General features: G+C 36.1%; 1 protein-coding gene across 3 annotated transcripts in view; it reads left to right on the top strand.

Annotated features, from left to right (window-relative positions):
• Window positions 1–26,060, top strand: part of RUNX1T1 (RUNX1 partner transcriptional co-repressor 1) — a 138,829-nt gene that overhangs the window by 91,968 nt on the left and 20,801 nt on the right. For all 3 annotated transcript variants that reach the window (XM_057736268.1, XM_057736267.1, XM_057736266.1), the window contains 4 exons: window positions 10,610–10,860; window positions 15,170–15,255; window positions 15,792–15,993; window positions 24,745–24,813. In XM_057736268.1, coding sequence (XP_057592251.1) covers window positions 10,610–10,860; window positions 15,170–15,255; window positions 15,792–15,993; window positions 24,745–24,813 — 608 coding nt within the window. The remainder of the gene's footprint in view (window positions 1–10,609; window positions 10,861–15,169; window positions 15,256–15,791; window positions 15,994–24,744; window positions 24,814–26,060) is intronic.

Here is a 26,060-nt window from a genome sequence, read left to right as displayed (position 1 = left end):
TTGGCCTGTGTCATTTAGCTTTTTGTGCAGGTTAAGCTTTGCTATTTGTAATTTTTTTTTTTTTAAGTTTAATTGACCTATAACACTATGATAGTTCCAGATGTACAATCTAGTGACTTGATTTTTCTATACATTACAAATGATCACCACTGCTGCTTGCAATATGAAAGTAAAAGGTAAAGATGAATGATATGCAGATGTGCCAAGTGCCACTGATGGTTATTAGACATACAGTCAATACAGGCATACCTTGTTTTATTGCACTTTGTTGTGCATCACAGATACTGCTTTCCTTCCCTCCTTCCTTCCTTCCCTCCTTCCTTCCTTCCTTCCTTCCTTCCTTCCTTCCTTCCTTTTTTTTAAACAAATTGAAGGTTTGTGGCAACCCTGCATGGAACTACTCTATTGGCACCATTTTTCTAATAGCACTTGCTCATTTTGTGTCTCTATGTTACATTTTGGTAATTCTCACAATATTTCAGTTTTTTTCATTATTATATTTGTTATGGTGATCTGTGATCAGTGATCTTTAATGTTAACTATTGTGACTGTTTTGACATTTTTTAGAAATAAAGTATTTTTTAAATTAAGATATCTACATTTTTTTTTTAGGCATAGTACTGCTTCACACTTAAGAGACTACAGTATAGTGTAAACGTAACTTTTATATGCACTGGGAAACAAAAAAAATTTGTATGACTGGCTTTATTGTGATATTTGCTTTACTATGGTGGTCTGTAACTGAACATGCGGTATCTCCAAGGTATGCCTGTATTAAAATTCTCATTGACTATATAATTCATCCCAATCACATATTTTACCCTTTGGTGTTAGGAAATTTGTTATTCTATTTTTTCTCAAAATATGGTGGTTTTTGGCCTGAACACAGTGTAGTAGCTATTTAATTTGTTTTATACGAACTAAGAGAAAACTTCTGCGAAGCTAGATGAACTGAGTGAAGAGTTAAGTAATAGAACTAACAGATGGCATTTTGCTGAAAAATTTTATCAGTCAGTGTTCATTCTATCAGGTACTCTGCTCTCATAACTGAGAATTCTAAGAAACATAAAATAAAACCCCTTCTCCATTAAACCTTGCAAATTAGTTGTTGAATAAGGCATACACATGAAACTTCCAATGCACCTTATGAAAATAACTTTCTTAAATACCTCAGCCTCATATATAAATATTTTCTAATACAGGAATAGAAAGTCTTATTAGCATCTTGCATAGTATTTGCAAAATATGGAGAATCTTAAAATGAAACTATATTCAGAAACTTATCATATGCTTTGTTTCCTTTCTCTACTTATCCGTTCACTCTTTTTGCATTTTATGAGGCAAGAGTAAACCAGCCTTTGAGAGGTTAACACTCTGGCACAGATTCATAGGAGCTTATGATTTCTTGGAGCTGCTCAGAGACATCTATCTGTGACCGACTTAGCTACCCTTAAATGTATTAGCTGCTTTGCAAATCAGAATGTAATTAAAAGCCAGCCAGTTTACATACAGTTATTACATAATCCTCTGTTAAGCAGTTTTTATGCTACAATCTCTGGAATTTTTCTCCTCTTGACATAGGATCTCTTAATAGTTTAAAATTCCTAAAGCAAAAGGTTAAACGTTAGTTTACTTCTGACATACTATAGACCAACCTCTGTACATGACCTACCAACAGCACTGCTTTCTTATTTTTGCAACTTGTATTTCCTTAGTCATATTTAAGCATTTAGTACTTTAGCTATTAAAGGCAGTTGCTTAATCCAGGTGTCTGTGTGGTGTGTCTACATGATGCTGAAAACCAAGAAGCAGCCCAAGGATAGATGATTCACATGTGTATTCCTGTCTGATCCTAACCATTTACCCTGTAGGCAGTCGGTACTACATGCTGGTATTGAGATGTTTCAGCTCCATTTTTCCAAGGCAATATGGTAAAGGAAATTAGGGAGAGACTAGATGGAAAATTGAGAAGAAGAACACTTATTTGGGTGGAGGAGAGGATAACAGGCAAAGGTTTCGATAGCTGTGATAAATGTAAAGATAATCTTGTAGACAAAATTGGAAATGGACACAATCTATTCTAGAAACTCTAACTGCTAAGTAACCATAACCGGCAGAATGAAAGCTTGTTTTATCCATTTCTGTGTATTCCCAGCCCTTTCTCCACTGATTTTTTCCCCAGTGTTTTATATTTGAATATGCTGTGACTTTAGACCTCCCTTGAACAGTGCTGAGGTAAGCCCTTGGCAATGTGCTAACATTGTTATGGAAACTTCATATAAATTCCATAGAAAATCAGCGTTTTTGTTTTGGTGATCTGTAGTTGTGTATGCATGCATGTTTGCATTCAGTCAGGTAGAACTTTCTTAAAAGAGCCTCTAGTCTTATTCTCCCTCTGGTTATCCATAGACAGTTGCTGGAGTCTGAATTCACACAGTTGCTCTTTGGATGGAACATTCTTTTTCAAGTGGAACCCTGAAGTGTGTGTTATAATGGAAAGATAGCAAATGGATTTCCTTAGAGTTAGGAGGAAGGGTAATGAGGATATGTTGTGTAAATACATTTGTATCTTCTGGGAATTTGATCAGAGCCAAGAAAATATGGGCCTCTACAGTATTTCTTTGCATATATTTTCTGCATCTTGTTTGCATATGCATTTCCTCTTCTCTGGTTATTTATCTGTATATCCAGATCTGCTATATGAAATTTTACAGAGTATGGAGCTGTCTGACAGCAGAGCTTTTTTGTTTTACTGAATGTTTTGTTGGTGCATATGGTCTGACATGGATGAGCAGCCACGGTGAGATTTTGGAGTCTATTAAACTGGCTCATTAAAAAGATCAATCTGTTTCTGTAATAACACTGGGAACCATCAGTCACTGAAAGAGGGAAAAACTGACACCTGAGGAGAAAACACATTTTGGTAATTTGTTCATGACATGTCACGAACAAAAGAGCGCTCTATATTTTGTTTACAACTTTGGGGGCTTAAATTCTGTGATGATTGCTGATTTTAATCTACTAAACAGTGCTCACGTATTTCAGGGATGGGTTTTGGCAAATGCACCTTCTCATCCTTAAATATGATTGTCACTGGTTATATTTTTTCTTTTTTTAAGCATTACTGTTATTTACAGAGAAATGAGTACTCTGGGGAAGTATATGAATTTTTTTTTTCCCTGTATGGAACAGTAAAATTTATTCTACTTCTTTTTAAAAATAGCTTTAGGGTGAGTCCCTGAACAACTATACTAGATTTATAGGTCTGTGGTAGAATAACTTAGAACCCATAATAGAAAGAGACGAGTTTCACTTCAAAATCATGCTATTTTTTTCTAAAATATTAGGGAAAGTTAATAGAAAGTTCTGATTTCTATTCTTTGTTCATCTGTAAAAGTTTATTGCTTATCTTGCCATTCTGTGATGGGAAAAGCTGAAGAAGGGAATCCAAACCTTTTTTGCAGCTGGTTAAATGAAGTGACCACTTTCAAACAGAGACTAGAAGTTAAGAGCCCTTTTTAAACTGCTCACCATGATGGTCATTAAAACAGTTTCAAATGGAGTGAGGAGGGAAAGAGCAGTGAGACAAAGACTGAATTTTTTTGAGACTACAGAATAGGTAAAAATTACTACATTTAAGAAGATTCTTTTTTTGTGTTAATTACCATTGGATGTCTTTTCTCACAGCTTTGATGTCACAGCTTTTTCTTTAACATTGTGCTCTCACCTATGTGCCAGTTTTCTGACTCAGGCTCTTTCTGGCTTAAGAAATCAAATCGAATGAGCATTGATTTTGTATGGATAACACTGTCTCCACTGCCTTCCTCCCCCTTTCAAATGATTGATGTTAAATATTAATCCCCTTCATCTGTCTGTCTGATCTCTGCCTCTATTATCTGTATCTATATGTTTATATATAATCATTTTAATGTAATTATGCTTTAAATTACTCTTAGGAATTAAATTAACACATCTTAATATTTATTATGAAGGCCACATAGTATTACAAAGGCCGTATGTATTTCCTCCACCCCCAATTATTAAACATTATTTTCGGAAAAGATTTTCTTGAGCTTTAGAAGTATATAATTTGTCAGCTGGGAGCGATCTTATGGACTTACCAGGCCAAACCTTTATCTTGAGGAAAAATAAGGCCCAAAGAACTTCCTTAAAATTACAGAGCTTCTTAGAGGAGAAATTTACATACCTGATATCTTCCAGTTGCACAAAATATGTTTTAATGTACAGAATGTAAATAAGGAAAGCTCAACTAAGAATTGTGTCTTTTGCCCTCACCTTCCCTTGTTTATTTTTTCTCTATAATTGCTCATGTGGGCAAATGTAACAGTATAATATTCTGAGGTTTTATAAATCTTTATGACAATAGAGGACCCACAGTCAGCCAGGTTTCCTGGCTTAATGAGTAAATTAGAAAACACTGAGTGTTGGAGGGTCATAAGGCAGTCATTTTGAAACCCTGTTGGCTGAATATATAAGATTTGTCAGCAAAGTACACACCAGCTGAACGTGTTAAGTCCATTTTTCCTCTTCTGCAAAATGAATGCGATTTCAATAGTTTTGTCTTTCTAAAGAGAAAAGATAGGTGCACTTTATAAGGAATTGTAGAATTAATTGACTGTGCAAGTAAGAATTAAATTTTTATTATCTGTCGTGTTCAGTTTTCTATGAAAAATGTGTGGAATTTATATTATATTCACACATTCTTGTTTTGTGTTGCATTTTTTTATGCATTCATCAGTTTCAAGAAGAGAGTAATCATCACTGTAGAAATTATTATTTTTTTTTATTAGTCGCATCAATTGTGGAGGCTTCTGGTGAAATAGCATTTACATGATGAGAAAGATTGTGTGGCTGTAAAGAACATTTTGATCTCCACACTCCAGCCTGAGCATAAACTTTGCTAGCCTTAGTTTTGCTGCTTTCCCAGGGTATAGCCCTGCCGAACGTTGTTCATGCCTTAGTCTGTATTCTGAATGATGGTTTCTATTCTTTGCCCTAGTTCTTATATATCATAATTCTATTTATACTTTGCAGGCTAACTCAGACAGGATCTACGATTTGAATGAAGGCTTCCCAATTATGAATATTATAATAATGGTTACTATTTACTGAGCACTTAAGATATGCCAGGCCTGCGCTAAATAATTTACATATGAACACATAGCACTTATTTCCTGACAGTCCTGTTGCATAGGTTCAGGCTGGCTGGGTAATATGTCTGAGCTCACATGGCTTGTAAGAGGCACCATGGGATTGTAACCTCTAGGTTCTCTGACTTGAATGCCTGTGCTCTTGCAGCTATGTTTGTAATATCCCAGCCTCTGAACACTTCAGCTTGAAAAGTAAGCTCTTTGGTTAAGTTGTTGAATGCCAAATATGTGTTAAGCTCTTTATGTAGATTCTCTCATATAGTCCTCTCTTTAGCTCTGCAAAAATCACCCCTATTCTGTGACTCACAGCGATTAGGCCTCCTGAATTCAAGTGGCCAGCAAAGAGCAGAGCCAAAACTCCACAGCCCTGGTCTTTCAAATGTACATTCTGGAGTGATCTTTCTCCTCTGATGTCCCATACCACTTTTGTACTCTTTTTATGGTACCTGCCAAGTTCAGGTATACTGCATAACAGTATAATTTCTGGCCACTGATGAGGTATTCGGTTGCTACCACGTGGTCTTGTATCTCTAATTAAACTGTGTTTATGGTAAAAGGTTTCTTGCTAGCACACTTCCAAAAAGAATTTAAGTCTACTACTAAGCCATAATCTTAGGAGGGTGTTGGGGATCATGTCTTGCTTACTTGTCCAGTAAAGCTCATGATAGTGCATGTTAAACACACCAGCTGTCTAAAAACAAAACAAAGCGAAATAACAACAAAACACTAGTTGAATAAATAAATAATCAAAGTTAAACTTAATACAGTCAAGTCATTTTTAGTAGTTTAGCAAATAATCTCTCCCCCGAGAGTCGTTTTTGCTTTCTTGTTTACTTTCTATCATTTTAAAAGATGCATCTCTGAAATACCCACAGCCATGAAAACAGCTCAGAAACAAAGTACCATGATTGATTAACTAACAAGAAAAAATTAGAGGGCTCCAATTGGAATGTGTAGATGACAGAGTAGAGTAAGAAAGCGTAGTTCCGGACAGCAGGAGTGGTAGCAACCGAATACTTCATCAGTGGCCAGAAATTAGCAAAGACAAGGGGACAGCCGCTCCCAGGCAGTCTGACTGTCCAGCAGGTGGAAAGCTCCAGGGATATGTGCCTGAAGCTTTCCACCTTCTCCTTGGGGGAGGGAAAGCTCTGGGAACCCACATATTGTAATCCTTAAAGGTCCAGGTATTGTGTTGTTGTCTGTAGTGGCCAACATCCACCTGCATCTATCTTATTTACTCCAGAACGTGTTAGCCCGCCACTCAGGAAGTTATCTCCTTGGTGGTGATTTAGCAACAGAGAGATAGAAGACACTTCTTTCCATGTGGCCCAGTAGTGATGGTCCTGTGTCACTTGGTGCTCCGCTTTTCGCCATCTAAACATCCCACTTCCTGCAGGGTTATATTTCTGCAAACACAGAAATCCTGCAAGTTGTCATGAAGAATCAGGTTTGATTTGCTTTTTAAGGAAGTGGGGGAATTTGTAATGTATTTTGTTTCAGATACATTATTCAACATCAGTGGAAGGGTGTTATGTTACATTCTTATCCAAACTCGCTTATTTCCTAACAATTCCTGAAGAAATCTTTTACTGAGTTGTGTTTTGAAAATGTGATGCCGTAAATGACCACACACACACACCCCACCGTCCTTTAATTCGATGTCTAGTCCTTCTGTGGAAACCTTAACAAACTGCATGTGTTAGAAAAGGGAAGGACCATTTAAGATTGAGTTATTAATGTCTTTGGGCTTTTCTTTAACAGAACTGTACCTCCTGAGATTTAGATATAGGCTTCTTTCTAAAATACAAAAGTAAAGAATTTTTTTTTAAAGACTCGGCCAGTATCTCAGCCCTGCAGAGTGAGACAAGGGTGTGATCGAGCCAAGGTAAGGTGTCCTGGGGTAGGGCAGAAGGACCTATGCCAGAGAAGCTTAAGAGACCAGCAGCAGGACTTGATTTGAGAAGGAAGTTATAGAGTGACTTCCAAGTTTCTATTTTGGTAGCTAAGTAGAAGGTGTCATAATTGACTGGTGTAGGAAGTACCAGAGAAAGTCAAGGTCAGTTTAGACATGTGCCATTTGAAATACCTGTGGTCAGTTGGAGAAGTCAGTGCCTAAGGCATGTATTTATTTGTAACAGGACTAAGATCAGAATTTTTAAATTTCTTCCATGCCATTCTCAGGTTTACTATGCTGTACCAATTTGCCTTTCCCTAGAACAATCTTCATAGTGCTATAAAAGTGATGAGAAGCAAAATAGGGACTGTTACTGCAGGGACGTGATAGAAATGACAGGACAGACTAAGGAGCTAGCCCTGCTTCTTGGGACATTACTGTCCTTGTTTTAGGAGAGAAAAAAGCTTCAGTACAGGCTTACTGAAGTAATAGCACTGATCAGAGGGCTGATCTGATGGCAAAGATAAATAACATATCTGACTACTTTGAAAATAGTAAGAATTCTTCCAGTGTTGTATGTTCTTGTTATCTTTGAACAAGGAAACACAAAACCAGTAAGTTGAGTTGGTTTGACACAATTAGGTCAAAGATGTTTTGATATTTAGAAATGTTTTGATGTTTATATATTTAGGCTGCTATAATGTATTTAGAGGATATTTTCTATTTTTGCACAAAAAATCAGCTGTAAATAGTACATTGTTCAAAGCAAAGAACAGAGAAGTTCTCTGTTGGTTCAGGTGGTTGACTTAGTCATAATTTGGCCAGTGGACCATCAGATTTGTGTGTTTTGATCTACATAACCATGACATTTTATTTATTTATTTATTTATTTATTTATTTAAATTGAGGTGTAGTTGATGTACGGTATTACAGAAGTTTCAGGTATACAACATAGTGATTTATAATTTTTAAAGGTTATATTCTACTTATAGTTATTATAAAATATTGGCTTATAAAATATTGGCTATATTCCCTGTGCTGTACAGATGACATTTAGAAATAAAGTAACTGAATTGCAGAGTTTTCAAACTAGAAGAGACCTCAGAAATCATCCTAGTCCAGTGGTTTTCAAACTTGATTTTAGCAGCTGACTTTTTCTTTCAAAAATGAAACCTTAGGTGGAACCTCAACTTTTAAAAGAGATAAGAATAAGTGGGTTCCTGTGGCCCTTTAAATCTTGATTGTTTGGGGTAGAAGCTCTTTATTGCCTGAAGAATCCCTAAGCACCTCAGGTGGCACAGTTTGAAAACCACTGATCTAGTCCAACCCTTTCATTTTACAGATGAGCAAACTGAGGTCCAGAGAGGTTAAGTGGCTTGCCCAAGGTCACACAGCTAGTCGTGGAAGAGCCAGGACTAAATCTCAGGTCTCTTGATTCCCAGTCCAGTGCTCTTTCCACTACACCACACTGCCAGTAAGGTAGGTGCTGTGTTGACATTATGTTCATAGCTACTAATAGTCTTCAGTATTTTCCAACTGATTTATGCTGGAAATGTTTGTGCATTGAATGTTGAAATGTATTACTCAGAAATGTGTAGGATATGGAAATACAGACTAGAGTCACATAAATATCCTTTTAGAAGATAAATCTATCTAGAATGTTTCCATTCACTTGTAAAAATTATTTTAAAGCAATACATTTAGGTAATGTTTGAGAGATTGTAGTCTGGTCAATGATGTGTATAGAGTCAGAACATTTTAGTGCAGGCGCTTTGATAGGAGCAGCATTGAGACTTCTGTTTGACACTCCTATGGGGACCATGCCCTGCTGGCATTTCCAGTGTTGAACAGTCTCTTGGTTCCAGAAACATCTTTCTCCAGCATGTATTGGGCATGTATTCATTTCCCATTGAACTCTGCAGTTTCTCTCAGTTCTTAGTGTGCCTGTACCTTGTACCTCTGACTCCTTTGTCCTTCTTAATCTGGTGTGTGCAAATTGTTACTGGGACTCTACCCTGAAGGGACATAAAGGACGATTCATTGTAGAATCCTCTTGCCCCTAATGATCTCTGTTGTCAAGTAAATTTCTACTCAGATCCCTCCAGTTTTATCAGACAAAGGCTGTCCCTGGGCACAGAAAGTGGGAAATGTGTCTTAAAGTATCTAAACCTAACCAACCTAAAATCAAAAAAAGGCACGCAGACGGAGAGTCCCTGGTGGTCCAGGGGTGGCACTTTCATTGCCATGGCCCGGGTTCAGTCCCTGGTCGGGGAACTAAGATCCCACAAGCTGCATGGCGAGGCCAAAAAAAAAAAAAAAAAAAGGCACGGAGAAATCTGCAGCTATTGTGACTTGGTAGAATTCTTGTGGGGAAATTTCCCAGGGAAAATAGGTGCTGCCACTGGTCTAAGGATAGAGTGCTTGTCTTGTAAGGAGAGCCAGCTACTAGGTAAAAAGTTAGGTTGGGAGCTGTGCTTCCAGTCAAAGTGGATGTGGTATGTTCCTATCTTACTGAATATATTGAGTTAGCCAGAAAATATTTCTTTAACGCTACTTCTGTTTGAGAAACTAGGAGCAGTTATCAGGTCTCATTTATAGAATGTGTTCCTTCTGAAAGACAGGTAGAGAGTTTTGTTTATTACATGATGAAATGCAGTCTGGGTGTGAAATGCAGTCAGACAGGTCACTCGTGCTCTCTGGGCATGTGTTTCCTCAGCTTTGAAATAAAGGGGTTCACCCTCATCTTTCTTCTAATCCCAGCTGGTTCTGTATGACTGCTGATTGATTATCTTGGTTGCCCAAGGTAGTGTGAGTCCCAGACATTGCATTATTTTATTGCACTAATTCAGTTAATTCTGTTCGATTAGTGCTTTCCAGTAGAACTTTCGGAGATCATGAAAATGATCTGTATATGCTCTGTCTAGTGACGTAGCCACTAGGCACAAGTGGCGATTAAGCACTTGCAATGTGGCTATTACTACTGAAGAAATGAATTTTAAGCTATATTTAATGTTAATTGACTTTTAATTTAAATAGCCACATGTGGCTACTATATTGAACAACACAGCTCATAGATGTCCTCTGACACAGAAGTCAGATACCAGGTTGGATCAGTGCAACAGGTGTACCTGAAGGATTCAGCAAAAGAGTGATACTGTCGTACCTTGATGAATCTGGTGAAGACCAGATACAGTTGATCTGAGGGTAATTTGTTAGAAATGAAGTGTTTGCTTTTGAATGAAAATGTTATGTGTGGAGTAGAGATCAGGCTTCCTCTTATTTGTGACTGAACCACATGAGCTTCAACTGAAAGATGTTTGCTAATTTGATGAGAAGTGGAACATTTTCTCCTGTGTGCAGTCCTGTGATCATTTAGGCCTCAGCATGGGTTTTGGTGAATTCCACAGGTCTAGGAAGCTGAGTTTAGAAAGTTTCTGGCCAGTAAAGGAATATTCTGTTTATATTACAAGTTCAAACGTGAGTGTCTGAACTGTGCTGGTTTCTGAGTACGTTATGAAACAAACTCTTTTTCTTCCTCCCTCAGAACCAAAGAAAATGGCTTTGACAGAGAGCCTTTGCACTCAGAACATCCAAGCAAGCGACCATGCACTATTAGCCCAGGCCAGCGGTACAGTCCAAATAACGGCTTATCCTACCAGCCCAATGGCCTGCCTCACCCCACCCCTCCTCCACCTCAGCATTACCGTTTGGATGATATGGCCATTGCCCACCACTACAGGGACTCCTATCGACACCCCAGCCACAGGGACCTCAGGGACAGAAACAGACCTATGGGTAAGACTTGAAGGATCTCTTTACTTCTTATGGGATTATATGCTTCAAGACTTGCATCAATACTTCTCAGCCAGACTTGAGGCTTGAAATCTGTGGTAGGGTAGAAATTCTATTTCTTTATATCACGTCTCCTTTATGAGAAAACTTCATTAGTTTTACTGTGTCCTTTAACAGCTGTGCTTTCTCTCTCTTAATTACTGATGTTCTTTGTGACAGCAGGTTATTTCATTTTGGAAGGGGGGAGGCATCTACATACAAACCCCTCAACTGTATTAACAAATGCAAACTGTATTACATTTTTTTTTGAAATGAGAGATTTCGTATGTAGTTGGCCTGCCACAAGTATTTTTAAGAAATCAGTTTCTTTCATTGTATCTTTCATTTCAGATAGTCTCAAAGTTCATTTTGATTTTTCCAGTCTCTGCAATAGTCTGTATTTGAAAAATATGGTATGGTATTATGTCTATGGCTGAAGTCAACAGGGGTTCTTTGAGGAATGGTTTAGTACTTTTTTTTTTTCCAACCTAGAAGTGCCAGTGATTCAATTTAGTGTTGACAATGTAGTGTCAAAGATCAGAATACCAAAGAAGGAATAAGTTTGGTTAAATATGTGTTCTGTTTGCCTGTATTCATTCCTTCTTTGCATAAAACTGTTGAAAGTGAAGAATTTAGGAGACGTTGTCTTCTAAAGAACAGGTACTCACCGTGAAAAATGAGAAGGAAAAAGAATAGGTAAGTTTTGATACACGATCAGTGTTTGAGGTGATAGCATCAGAGCACTGTTTCTGGGGCTTGTTAAATTCTTGATTTTTGGCAAGTCAAGCTAGTGATAAACTGAGAGAAACAGTCAGCCCTCTCTCTCGTCTTTTTCTCTCCCCTGAGTCCATGCTGTCCAGCAGCAGTACTGCCTTTACCTCTTAGCTAGCTGTTGATAAGCTTCCCTGACACGGGACAGTTTGGTGGGTGAGATACTGGAGGCAGCACGGGATAAAGTCCAAGTAGAAAAGCAGAACAAGGAGCTGAGGGCTCAGAACTTGGGAAGCATGGCCAGTTCCCTGCCTGAGTAGTAAGACAGCATTTTTTTTTTTTTAGCCACAGGCAGCGAGAGTATGGTGAGCAGAGCTTTATGCTAGACTTCTAACTAGGTTAGTAGGGCAGAGGGCTTCCATATTTAGGGTCATTTTGCCTTAGAAAGCACAGCCCTCCAAATGTTTAGAAAGCAGAAAGGGAGAGTCAGGTTGAGGGGAGGGATGGAGGCCCTGGATGTGAGATAGTAAAATAGTATTTTCACTTCCCCACAACAGTCATTTCTACATTTATATAGTGTGTCAGACAAAGGGCTAAGCATATGATTTGTGCTTTTTTAATAGCCAATCTGTCTAATGTTCTCTCAGGTACTATTTTGAAGAGCTCTCAAAAATGGTTATGTTATTTCTCAATCTGGATTGATATTTTGACCCTGAAATCAAATGCGATAACAGCTCCCTTCAAAGCAAAAGCCTTGCCGTTTATTTATGACTAATGCCCTCAAACCATGATTGCTCGTTTTCCAATACAAGTGGAGCCACCAGGTCATTGTAAGACCAATTCAAAATACTCCACTTTGTAAGTGCTAGGAAATGGTCTGTTTCTTAGGCAGCAGATTCTATTTTATGAAATATTAGTTCCAGTACACTGTAAAGTAATCAGTAAGGAAGTAATTATGCTTATGTGCAATGATTATGTTTTCATCTAGTAATGTAAAATATCCCTTTATGAATTATATCTGTACCCATTGGCTTTATGTGATTTTTTTTCATCAGACCATGTTCTTTACCTTTTAATTATATTAGCTTATAAAACTAATAGTGCTAATCTCTATAAATGTATGCAACTACTTAACCATCCCTGAAGACTGGTAGAGTTTAGTATGTGTAAAGTAAAATCTTGGTGTATGAGTAATAAATTGTGGTGTTACATCAGGCTGCCATTTTGAGAATATAAAAATTGTCATAAATGTATAGTCTGGTACGATTTATAAATGTCTATTATATAGAGAGACATATTCATAGAGACATGTACTCACTAAAATCTTTTAATAAAATAACTTTATAAGCAGCATTAGTTTATAAATAAACTTGGGTTTCAGCTTAGTTAGGAATTGGGTAAGACTCAACATTAGTGTCAGATTTCCCACAAATGAAAATGTGTTTTAATGAGTATGAACTGTTTTCCCCTAGTACATCCCTCTGGTATTATGAATATAAATAAAAATTGTGTGGTGATGAATATTTAAGTATCTGAAATAGAGAAATTAATAAATGTAAACATTTGGGTTGTTTTCATTTTTCCTTTTAAAGACTTAGCTCTATCCAGCAAATGACCTTCAGAGTTCACAAGCAGCAAAAATATGAGACGTATATATTTTCACCAAGTACTTGGGCTCGCACATGTTTCTAACATACTTATTATTTTTCTGCTGTTGTTAAATGAGATGTGGCTTAGCACTGTTTCACAAATGCCGTTATCCCATTAGCCTCGGACGTCCTGTTGCTCGTTAATATTATTCCAGGTGTTAGAGCTCATGTCACTATTGATTTAAGCTGCTGACTTTTTGAAACTTTTAAGACCTCTGAAGTTCTTGGTCCTTATATGGGGAAAGATAGTAAGATGCCTCCATCATGAAACTTAACACCACATTTGTATCTTTATCACTCTCTGGTTGTTTTCTGTGATGATTCATTTCAGTTGTAGTAGTTTTTCCCTAAAACACAGGCAACAAATAAGTCAACAAAAATTACACATTTGCAAACATTTCAACTTGAAATTGTCACAACAAACAGAAATAACTAAATATTACGCTTCTCCGATGTCTTTTCTATTATGCAAATTATTAAAACTTGTTTGCAATTTTGCTTTTTTACCAATAGATGGCATTGACAATTTTAGCTTTAAAAATGTATTTCAGAATATATTCTAATTGGAGGGGAATGGTGTAGAGTGTTTTATATTTAGCTTTTAATTTAGTCTGAGAAATCTGTCATATATGTGTTCACTTCCATCGGCTGTAAGTTAAGTCGTATTTCATGGTTGGCTGAAAAAGTCATGTGACTCATTATCTTTATCTCGCTAAATCAGCTAAAAGGGGATTTCTAACCACTCAGATTTCACAAAAAGTGGAATGCAGTGTCTCATAACTTTTACTGTCATGTCAGTCCTACATAACTCCCTCAGAAAAAGAGCCTAGGTGTCTAGAAGCCTAAACCATCCCAAACTTAATTTGCTATTCAGAGTAACAATGTGAGAAGTAGCAGCCAAAACAAATAGTTTTAATTGTTTAAAATGGAAAATATTGCCATAGCCCAGTGCCTTTCCTTTATAGTAGAACATGAAGTGTTTTACACATTGAATTTGTCAGAAGAGCCACACGTTTCTAGGTATTTGATCAGACCCTTTCACCTTGTCCTTTTCGCAAAACACATTTATTTTCTGTTTTGATAAGCACCCTGGCTAACTGCGCATGTTCCTTACTATTGTTCTCACTTGATAAGTGTTTCCTTATTACCTTTTCATTGTAGCATCTTAACTGTGATGCTAAAGAGCATTAATATTTATGCTGTGGATAGAAATTAGGGTTTTTAGTTTGTTAGTTTGGATTTGTGGTAGTTGTCCAAAAATTATATCTGGTATGTTGATTTTGTTTTCATAGAGGATGTCCAATTTATTTTTATCTTTTAATTTTTGGTAAATTGACTGAGTATATTTTGCTTCTATGTTACGCAGGCTCTCTCTTCATGGCCTAATTTTAGCATGAAGGTGCATGTAATAGGATTGTGTTCATTTATATTATGCTGAAATGTGGAATAGTTTTACCATGCTTGTTTTAGAAAAGCATATCCCTATCGATGTAAAACAATTTATGCCGTCTTCGTTTTTACTGCAGGAAAGCCACACTTTGAAATCACTTAATGTCAACTCGTGGTTTCTTGTATTTATTAAGAATCAGGATATATTTATATTTTCACTTAGGGAACGTTATATGGATAACTGGCTCAGGGCTTGGTGTCACTTTACTCCCCATCTCTTCATGTGTAAAAGAAATGGTTCTGACCAGATGACCTCTAAAATCCCTTCTAGTTCTAACATTTTATCATTCTATGTGGGGCCCATTAAGTAATTCTGAATCTGTGTAGGACTCATGTCTCCATTCAAAACTCGAATATATGTGAACATCTTTTAGTTTGCCCCCATAGCCTTTGCTAAGTGCCTGTGCACCCATGGATTATGTCCTTAATGTTTTAGGGTGATTCAGCCTTCTTTGTATTTGTAGGGTTGCATGGCACACGTCAAGAAGAAATGATTGATCACAGACTAACAGACAGAGAATGGGCAGAGGAATGGAAACATCTTGACCATGTAAGATGTCGGTAATCACTTAGGTTGAAAAACATTTGGAAAACAACTGGAGTGAGGTGACATGATAAAAGTGTGGGGATACTTTGAAGGTGTTTTCTGCCATCCTTGAAAAAATAGTAAATGAGAATATTTAAAGTAGAATATAGGATTTGATGTCTAAATTGATATCTAGGCCACTTAGATAAATGTTTAGATCATGGAAAGGAATCCCTAAAGCCAGATCAATGGGCTGCTGTTTTATTTAGAGAGAGTCATGTAGTTTATCCAGTAATAGGATTAGTATTTGCAAAGATGGGTTTACTTCAGCTGAAATCTCCCTGTCATGCCTTCCACTTTTTATTCTCAGTCCTCTTGAGTTAACTCATCTATTGGGTCTCTGTTTCAAATGTAACCTTTGAAAATATTAGATGGAAGCCTTCAGAATAAAATAGCATTCTTTATTGTCCTAAAACAGTTTGTTTCACTACCCACTGAAGTCTTTGAGTTGTGGTGACTGATACATCCTTCCTTTCTCCCCCTGCCTGTTTCTCCCATAGCTGTTAAACTGCATAATGGACATGGTAGAAAAAACAAGGCGATCTCTCACTGTACTAAGGCGATGTCAGGAAGCGGACCGGGAGGAATTGAATTACTGGATCCGGCGGTACAGCGATGCCGAGGACTTAAAAAAGGGCGGCAGCAGTAGCAGCAGCCATTCCAGGCAGCAGAGTCCTGTCAATCCAGACCCAGTGGCATTAGGTATCTTTTTCTTCAGATGGACATATTGAACAGATACTTCTTATGCTGTTAATGCTGATTTTATTTTTAACTCGTCTTTTCAAAAATAAAGGCTATACAAGGAATTGTACGAACAATAAACACTTCATATCATCAAATATATCTTGTCTGTTAGGCAGATTAGCATAGAAAGAGGCAGTCACAAAAATTAAACTCCTTTTCTAGGTTAATGTGTTGGGCTTATGACAAAACTTCAAAGTTGAACCAGAATTTCACTTGCATTGCTAAATATATGTGTGCTCTTTCATCATATAGCTCTTTGGACCCTGTCCCCAACCTGCAAAAACAAAATCTCTGGGAGTGGGCTTAGAGCTTCTAGCAAGCTCTCTGGGGTATTCTGCTGCATCCCAGTGTTTGAGAGCACTCAGAACCCCTCCAGGAAGAGACCTAAGGGCTCTATAGTTTGCCCACTGCCACTTGAAAATTAATAATAAAGATGAAGCTCTTCCATGACCTTAACTTAGATTGCTTAACCATGATTTTATTAATTCTAGTAACTTACAGGACTATTAATATAGCCATACTTTAGAAATTGAATGCTAACATGTAGCCATATTTAGTACTGAGATTTGGAAATTGTTGGGGTTATAAATAGAATATAATCCCAAGTACATGGAAAGAAAATTTGAACTGGACATAATTTTTGAGTGGCCTATGGACTCTTTTCTAAATTAATAATAAGCTACTGTCATTTACTTTGCTGGCCATTACTTGTATATACAGTCTGAGTCAACTTAATGGAGATGGATTTATGTTGACCCCTGTTCTCTCATCTCATTTTCTTATGTGTTTAGCCCCCACACCTGTTACCTAGTTTAGGTTAGGGTACAGTCTACAGTCTGTGCTGTAAAAACAAAACTAATTACGTCTTTGCAGCTTAATCAAGCTCGTGACTTTGGCCTCATTATCACCCGTGGCTGATTACCAAAAATTTAAAACTTGAAGTATATTATCTGGCTGTTGATCACATTATCTTTTTTATTAAAATGATTCTTAGTCAATAAAGTTTCCTTTGCACTTAGGTTTGTGGATTCCTGTTAATCCCTGATTCAGACAAACACTGAATGCCTGTTGCCATAATAAGTATTAAATAAAGGAAGATTCCAAGTCACTTAATTTACCCAACAGACATTATTCTAAAGCATATTTTAAAGAGAAAAATGTTATTTTGTTAGGTTATGTTAAGGCAAGCAGTGATAATAGTTTTAATTTGAACCAACGTTGGTCCAAATAAAACTATATAGAATAGAATAAGCATCTTGCTTTTTACTTCTGTGTTGCAAACCAAAATTGGCTAATAATAATAATAAAGAGGATATTTGTAATCATCCAACCTAGGCAAAAATTGAAAGCCTTAAATTAAATAAAACTTTGGAAGTAAAAATATCCATTTTAGCTGGCTCTATCTGTTGAACAAATTCACCGAGTCAGTGCTTGTTTGTTGCACCTGGCTTACTGTGTGACAGGCATCTTGCTAGACAATGTAATAAAGTGAAAATGTTCTTAATTCCTTCCTTTGAGGAACTTTTGAGCTTGTGGAAGAGATGGGCAAGGAGACAGCTAGTGGTCGCACCAACAGGCCACTCAATTCAGTCCCCTGCACTGACAGATTTAATATTATCTGCTGTCCATTGTAAAAGAAAACTTTCAGAAATGGATAGGATTTCAGACCTATGTCAGTTATATTTAGCACACTGTACTAAGACCATTAACATATAGTCACATGTAGTCACGCATTCTAGTTATGCAAGTGTACATCGTTCTCCGGGAAACTAGGTTTAGTTTCCCTGTTATATAATCAAAAGAGTAAACTTGGTTTTAGAAACTCCTTCTTAAGAGTACACAAATTACATTACTTTCAATGATGCTTAATGAATTCATATTTTTGGTAAAACAGAGATTGCTTTGGTTTTTGCTTTTATAGATTGTGTTTTTCAAAGACTACAAGTAGTTCATTTCTTTGTTGGAACTCTGTTAAGACAGTCCTGTTCTTTAGGGACATAGAACCCTAGATTGCCTTTTGAAGAAACTTTTCACAACTTCAGGTAGAACCTTTCAAGAGCTACACAACATGCAAGTTTTAGCATCCAGCAGTTTTATTTCACTGGTGTCTTTTGCTAGTAGATTCCTGAAGTCTTTGAGTTCCATCCATCTTGTGGGCTGGGCTGTGGGCATAAATAAGGCAGGTCGTTTGTAATCATGGGACACAATCATTTACATTAAGTGCTTTCTGAGGTTTTCTCTTAGGCTTTGGAGTCGAATGTACTAGTGTGTATAATTAAAGAAAGGATTGGGGATATTGACTGATAAATTTATTTCCTGCCTCTGTAAAGTGTGTAGTGGGGTGGGGTGTGTGTGTACAAATAGAGATATGGATATACCTGTATCTTTATGTACATGAAGAGCTCCATATCCTGTGGTTATTTTGTATGTGCTTCTTTTAGCCAGATTCTCTCAATTCTTAAGCTGCTGTCTGGTCTCAAATGAGACCTTCAGAATAATGTTATAGAAGATATCTTTAGTTCAAAATATTGTCTTAGTCACATTCCTGTCTTGAAAACAATGGCAACATTTAGTCATACACTCATTTTTAGCATTGTAAATTGTATTTGGTGACTGTACAGAGAAGAATGTAACTTCCACGACTAGTGTGTTGTGTTTGTTAAACTCGTTCCCACTCTCACTTTTGAAATTTATCCACAGTATTAAGTCAGTTTGAAGAATTGGTACGATAACATAATTAATCTATTACTAATTGAATTTTGGGAGTTTCCCCCAGATATTAAGTAAAGACTATTTTAAATGAGTAGCCTCTTAAACAGTTTTAAAGTTGAGTACACACCAAGTCCAAAATGTTATATCTACTCTTTAAGTCAAAAACAGGTTATCTTGAAACAACTTTTGAAATAATATACTTTTCCTTGAAGTAATAACGTTTTCCTTGAAATAATAGATTTTAATTATTTATATTACTATTATAACTCACTTGCTTTCCAGGAAAAAATCTCCAAATATCCAAGTCTTAAGAAAATTAGAAAACTTTTTTTTTAAAACAATGAAAAAAATTTTTAAGCACTTTAAGGACTATTTTTTTAAACCTCAGAAAGAGGTTTTTGTTTTAAATGAGGTGATAAATCAACTTGATCATTCACAGAAAGCTTAGAGATTCAGAAGTTTGTTGAATTAATACCACCTGCCTCAAGTAGATTGGAAGAAATTAATATTTTAAAATTCCTTTGGCTGACAGGTTTTATCACTTTCATATGATTGAATTATAGAATTTCTCATTACTGTCTAAATGCTTAGGATATCTAGCATGAAAGTTAAAGGCAATAGGGTCTGAGCAGATGTCTGGATCTGAATCCCTGGTTCTTCTTAACTAATTTTGTGATCTTTGGCAAATAACTCTGGGCCTCAATTTCTTCATCTGTAAAATGGGGATGGTAACAATACATGTTTCATGGGTGTTTTTGTATTAAATGAGTTAATAGTTATAAAGCATATGGGACAGTGACTGACACATAGTAGATGTGATATAAGTAATAACTGTTATTATTATTTCTAACACGCAGTCTCACAGTTTAGAGAGTAGTGAGAGGTACATAAAATTAGTGTTTTTGCTTAGCATCCAAATTTATGAAATTATAATAGATCCTAGGTATTTTTTTGTTCTGAAAGTATTTCCAAGCAACAATGTTTAGATGGCTGCTTTATTTAATAGGCAGAGAAACAAGAAAAGGGAAATTCTGTCTTAAATACAGTAAATCTGTTGTGCCTTTGGGACTCTAATTCATAATAAAGGACTGTAGAAAAATAGTTTACTCCCATCCAAAGGAATATATTTTTCTACTTCTGTACTATCAGATTATAAAAATCACAAACAAGTTAGTCACAGTATATCTGCATATAAAAATCTAGATTTTATGTGCTTGTATTGATTCCTTTTAAATTACGTCATGAAAATTCATTTCCAGATGATGCATCTGAGTTAATGTAAAGTGCCTACTGTTATTTTAAAAAGTCTACTACTGTATTTAGTATATTGGGTTAAAAGAGATGCGACTTGTAAGTTAAATACATCCATCTTTGAAAAACAAGAAGAGATGGTTGCCTCCTACAGCATTAGGTTTTTTTATTGTTAAAGATGAAAGTCCTAATGTAGTTGTTAGGTTCTAGTTTGGGTTGGGCTTCTGAACATAAAGCTGAGATTTCTGAATTTATTGCCACTTAAAACAAAAATAAGTAGCATTTCTAAAGATGAACTCATTTAACCCTTCCTTTCTTTTGATGGTTTTTATAAGAGATATTACCATGATCACAGCCTCATTCTGCCCACTACAGGATGAAGGCCATAACATAGGTGCTGCCAAGCTTTGAGTATTGCTGTCTTGGGTCATACGAGATCACACTGGTTCTCCAAAGGCTATCAGCTCATCCCTTCATGTGTATAGATGGCAGCCCTTGCTGTATATAGTATCCAGTGGTCTCCATCTGTTGTAAGTGTAGTGCATCTTCCATACATCATAGGTTGCTTTTTCTGTCTTTTCACATTTCTTATAACATTTCCCCCCCTTTGACTTGGTCTCCTCGTTTCATAGATGTATCTTCCGGAGGCTCCCCTCCTCCTCATCTTTCATCCCCAAGCAGTCTGCATCTCAAAGCAAGCTAAACTTAATTTAGAAGGACTTTTCTATAATTTTTCCACCTTTCAGTAGTTACACATGTATACATTTCACATTTTAAACCATCTCATACAGACGCTTCTGTTTTTGTTTTACTACTACATTTTAGAACAGCCATCCATTTTATACCAACTGATATTTTATAGGTGATGAAGAGTTAATGGTTAAAAATTAGCTTCTTCAGAATCTGAGCCTTAGAGTGTTTTGCGTAAGTTTGTCTAGATTCGCCAATTATGTATAATAAGAAAGTCTTAGGAGAGAAGTTCTCTCTTGTAATATTGATCAACTTCAGAATTTGTTTTTTAAACTCAGTTTTGCATATGTAGACTCTGTTATTGCTGCTACTTGATCAGAAGAGAAAATATTAAATGTATTAGTCATTCAGTTTCTGTAGCTATTAAAGTAGTATTTGTCAGTGTTCAAAATAGATTCTGAGCATTGCCTCTACTGTCATCACTCCATTCTTTCTGTTGGTACACCTGATGCTTAGCTAGGACAGAGTAACTTAGAACTGGAGGGGATATTGTAAATGTGTGTGTAAATAAGTGTGTATTATGTAAAAAATTTATTTGCCTTTATATCCTGAAGCTATTTGAAAAAAAAAAAAAAAAAAAAAGAAACCTTGCTTCTAGAAAGCAAGATAGGATTAAGAAAACTTTTGCTTGATTGGGGTTGATATTTCTATCAGGATTCTAGGTCAGGTGGCGTTTGACTCTGTGTGGATATGACAGTGTGTCATTGAGAATTTTAGGGAGATGTAGCCAAGAGGGTGAAATACAGCACAACTTTCCTGTATGGTATATGGCTCCTTGCGATCTATACCGACTGTATAGCATACAGAAAGGTGGGTGCACATTTGACTCCAGTACATTATCTATCTTTGAGCAAATTTGGGGGCTATTCATAAGGTTTGACTAAAATTTATAAAAGTATCATCTAAGAAGTTTGAAGACTTCCCATCAAGGATTCAGACGTTGAATTGCTAACTATAGCAATAAATTCTGTCGCCAAGTGACGTGTACTGAGGGAGTAAAAATTTACTGGTATATATTACTTAATCCAAACCTCTTCAATGGTTTTGTTTTGTGTAAAGTTTTGTGCCCTTTGGATTTAAGTGCTGGGTGAAGAAAGAAACTTTATAATGCTCTTTTCATCTTTGTTTTTTTTTTTTTTTAATAACCAAATTAGTATAAGTTGGCCATTCATATTCGTGGGTCCCACATCCATGGATTCCACATCCATGGATTCCACATCCATAGATTCAGCCAACCGCACATCAAAAACATTTGGGGAAAAAAAATTCCAAAAGTTCCAAAAGGCAAAACTTGAGTTTGCCATGTGCTGGCAGCTATTTACATAGCATTTACATTGTATTATAAGTTATAAGTAATCTAGAGATGATTTGAAGAATAGGAAAGGATGTGTGTAGGTCATATGCAAATACCATGCTTTTTTTTATTGAAGTATAGTTGATTTACAATGTTGTGTTAATTTCTATGGTACAGCAGAATGATTCAGTTATATATATATATACATTCTTTTAAAATTCTCTTCCATTATGGTTTATCACAGGTTATTGAATATAGTTCCCTGTGCTATACAGTAGGACCTTGTTTTTTATCCATTCTATATAATAGTTTGCATCTGGCTCCCAATCCATCTCTCCCCCTCCTCCCCAGCCCTCCCATTTGGCTACCACAAGTCTGTTCTCTATGTCTGTGAGTCTGTTTCTGTTTCACTCCTGGGCATATATCCAGATAAAACTGCAGTTCAAAAAGATACATGCACCTCTGTTCATAGCAGCACTATTCACGATGCCATTTTATATAAGGGACTTGAATATCCTTGAATTTTGTTCCCCTCGGATACCAAAGGATGACTGTATATCCATTCTTATTGGGCAACTTGCTAACTAATAATAATGATGAGAGTAGCAACTAACATCTAATCAAAGTTGAGGATGTGCCATGCCAAGCATGTAGTAGGAAGTACCTCATGGAGTCCTCACAGCAGCAGTCTCAAATGTGGTAGTATTGTTCCCACTTTACAGCTGTGGTGACTGAGACATGGAGAAACTAATTTGCTCAGTGTCACAGGGCCAGCAGGTGGCAAAGCCAAGATTCAGCTTCTCTGGGCTTTAGAACTGACTCTTCTGTCTGTGCTGCCTAAGGCTGGTAATTAGTATTTGGATAATTTAACATCACCTTTCCTGTTCCCTATAATAATAATTGGCCATTTAAAAAATAATTTTTATAAAGTTATTATTCTTTCCTTAATCCAATAAATGTAAAAAATGATTTTTTTTTTTGCTACTATGGAGAAGGCATTTTTTTTTAATGTTTGTCTTCTGACTTTACAAATCTATTCTTATCCAATAAATTATTCTTAAGCCAAAGTCTTTTCTCCTAAAAATAAATGTCTAAAAGTTGTCATAAGTAAATCTCTGTTTCACTACATCATGGGGCTAAATGTGAACTTGACTAAACATTCTTTATAGTGATGTGAGAGGTAATCTTGACAAATCTAATTAGCCACATCATATTTCTTTGAAGTCATATATGTATCAGTTTTATCAAGCTCTTTAACAAATGAAAATTACGTAAAGACATCTGGGAAGTAGTCATAAAATTGTAATGTAAACTTTTAAAAATAAACTTTATATTTGGAATAATTTTAGACTTAAGGAAACATTGCAAAGATAGTACAGAGAGTTTCCATATGCCCTTCACTAAGCTATAATAAGGTTTTGTTAATTCAGAATAGTTGTGGAAATTTTATGTTCTGGCCAACTGATAAATCTACGTACCCTCGAAGGATTCAAATTATTCAAATGTGCCTAAGGCATTCAAATATGAAATGATACATACTTAGCTAAATTGATTGTACTTTTCTCACATTCTGTAGCGCCATAAAATATAGAAGACAGAATTGAATTTCTTTTGACCTTCCACATACATTCGATAAAGTATTCTTAAAAATGTCTGCTACTTAACATTTCTTATACATGTAGAGAAAACTTATCATGGGTTGAAAGATTGAAATTTATCATGGGTTGAAAGATCGTTATATTTATAAAAGTTAATATGATTTTTTTTTCCTTCCCCCCAAACTTTTAAATACATAGACTTTTGTTTGAAAATCCAGGCTGGAAAAAAGTTTAGTGCATATTTTACCTATGAAAGACTGTATACACTTTACTTTCAAGCATACATAAAAACATATATAAAAGGTTTCATGTAATTTTCATGAACATGTTATTTTGGAGATTAGCATCCCTACATCAACTTTACTATGATCTGTTTTTTCAAACTTTTAAAATTTGGCCAGCATAAAAGCACAACATTTCACTCGAAGTGGAACTTCATTTTTTTTTTTTTTTCCTGGAAAGTATGTCATGTACTACTTATATTTGGTCACCTGGCTATCTGTGAATCCATTCTAATGATTTTTTCTTGCTTCCATCCATGTGAAATCCATATGATCCAATTTTTGTGAGAATTTTTAATGATTAGCAAGATTTTCTAATGTAATTAAGTGTGAGAACTGGTTAGCCATGGAGTCAGGCTCACTATTTATTGAAAGGTGGTAGAATCAGAGCTCTGTGAAAATTATGTTACCCTAACACTTGACTTTCTAAGTACTAATTTGACTTAAACTGTATTTGGTAATTTTTTTTTTATTTCCTTTAATACAATAAAACATACCTATAGAAATTTGTACTTAAATTTCCATACTTAGGGAGTGCTGGGAACAGTGTTCCCAAATATCATATTGTATAGTGAAATATTTAGAGTTGTTTTGGCTTTGAGCATACAGGCATTTAGACCAATGACTGTTTTCCATGAGCTCTGATGACTGGTCTTGCTATTTTTGTTTATTTTTTTAGAAGTGAAAAGCCCAGCCTTTTAAAACCATGCTTTTTATAGAGAAGCCGAGATAGTGGACATTGCTTGCTTCTACCCTGTGTAATGACATAACAGTGCTTATGGTGCTTTCCTCCTCTCTCCAACAATTTTTATCCTTTTCATAGATGCGCATCGGGAATTCCTTCACAGGCCTGCTTCTGGATATGTGCCAGAGGAGATCTGGAAGAAAGCTGGTAAGAATTGTTTAAAAACACAAGTTTAGTGTTCTGGCAGCTGTGTGCAGTTGTTAATGCAGTGATGTGAAGAATGACAAGAAAGGACTTTACTGCTAACAACAGCAACAACAAAACAACCCCCCCCACAAAATTTAAAAATCCTGATGAATATTCTTAAACCAGGCCTGATTAGAACATGAAATAGTTTTTATTTTAGTAGCATCTGCTGGTGCTACTGTAGTGAGAGTCTGGTGATAGTTCTATTATAAACCCCATTTTTCAGGGGCTATAATGGTTTTAGGCTGGAAGCCTGAGGTCACAGCTTGCGTGCAATTTTTCCTTCATGAAAACAAAGTCTGGTGTTTTACTTCAGCCTTCCCTTCTAATTTTTTTTTAATTGAAGTATAATTGACATATATTTCCTGAATTTTTTAAAAAATATTACAGCAAATCTAGTTCACTTGTTGAGGCACTCAGAAATTTTATGGTTACAACCAGTTTTTAAAATTGACCTTTTGTGCTGATTAATATTCAATGAGCAGAGCTAAATTAAGTTAAATGACAAAGTTGCTAAATTTCTGTTTTTCCTTTCCATGTATACTATGTGATTTTCATTAAGGGATATCGCTCCACATTTTGAAGTAGAGTTAAATTTCTGATGACTCATTGTCTTATTGGGCTTAAAGAAGTTCAGATCTTGCAGAATCTTGGCAGAACACCAGCACTATAAAAGTTGAGCCAAAGTCTTACATACCAAAAAAAAAAAGCAAAAACAAAACCAACTCAGGAGATGAAGCACAAACCTGTTTCACGAGTTAAAAATAGCATTGCAGGGACTTCCCTGGTGGCTTAGTGGTTAAGAATGCACTGGCCAATGCAGGGGACACAGGTTCGAGCCCTGGTCCAGGAAGATCCCACATGCCACAGAGCAACAAAGCACATGTGCCACAACTATTGAGCCTGCATGCTGCAACTGCTGAAGCCCATGCACCTAGAGCCGGTGCTCCACAAGAGAAGCCACTGCAATGAGAAGCCTGTACACAGCAACAGAGTAGCCCCCCCGCCCCCAACTCACCGCAACTAGAGAAAGCCCGCACGTAGCATCAAAGACCCCACACAGCCAATAAATAAGTAACTAAATAAATAAATTTTAAAAAAGCCCAAAACATTGCAAACATATAATGTGGCTTTGAGCTACTATAACTCCAACTGTTAAAATAGTTTGAGTTAAGAAACTGGAAAATGCTGTTTTTGCAAACAATCAT

This window comes from Hippopotamus amphibius, chromosome 5 (assembly GCF_030028045.1).
Source record: "Hippopotamus amphibius kiboko isolate mHipAmp2 chromosome 5, mHipAmp2.hap2, whole genome shotgun sequence".
NCBI classification, from domain to species: Eukaryota; Metazoa; Chordata; class Mammalia; order Artiodactyla; family Hippopotamidae; genus Hippopotamus; species Hippopotamus amphibius.
The sequence above is the reverse complement of the archived record's forward strand: the minus strand, read 5'-3'. Positions and strand labels throughout refer to the sequence as shown.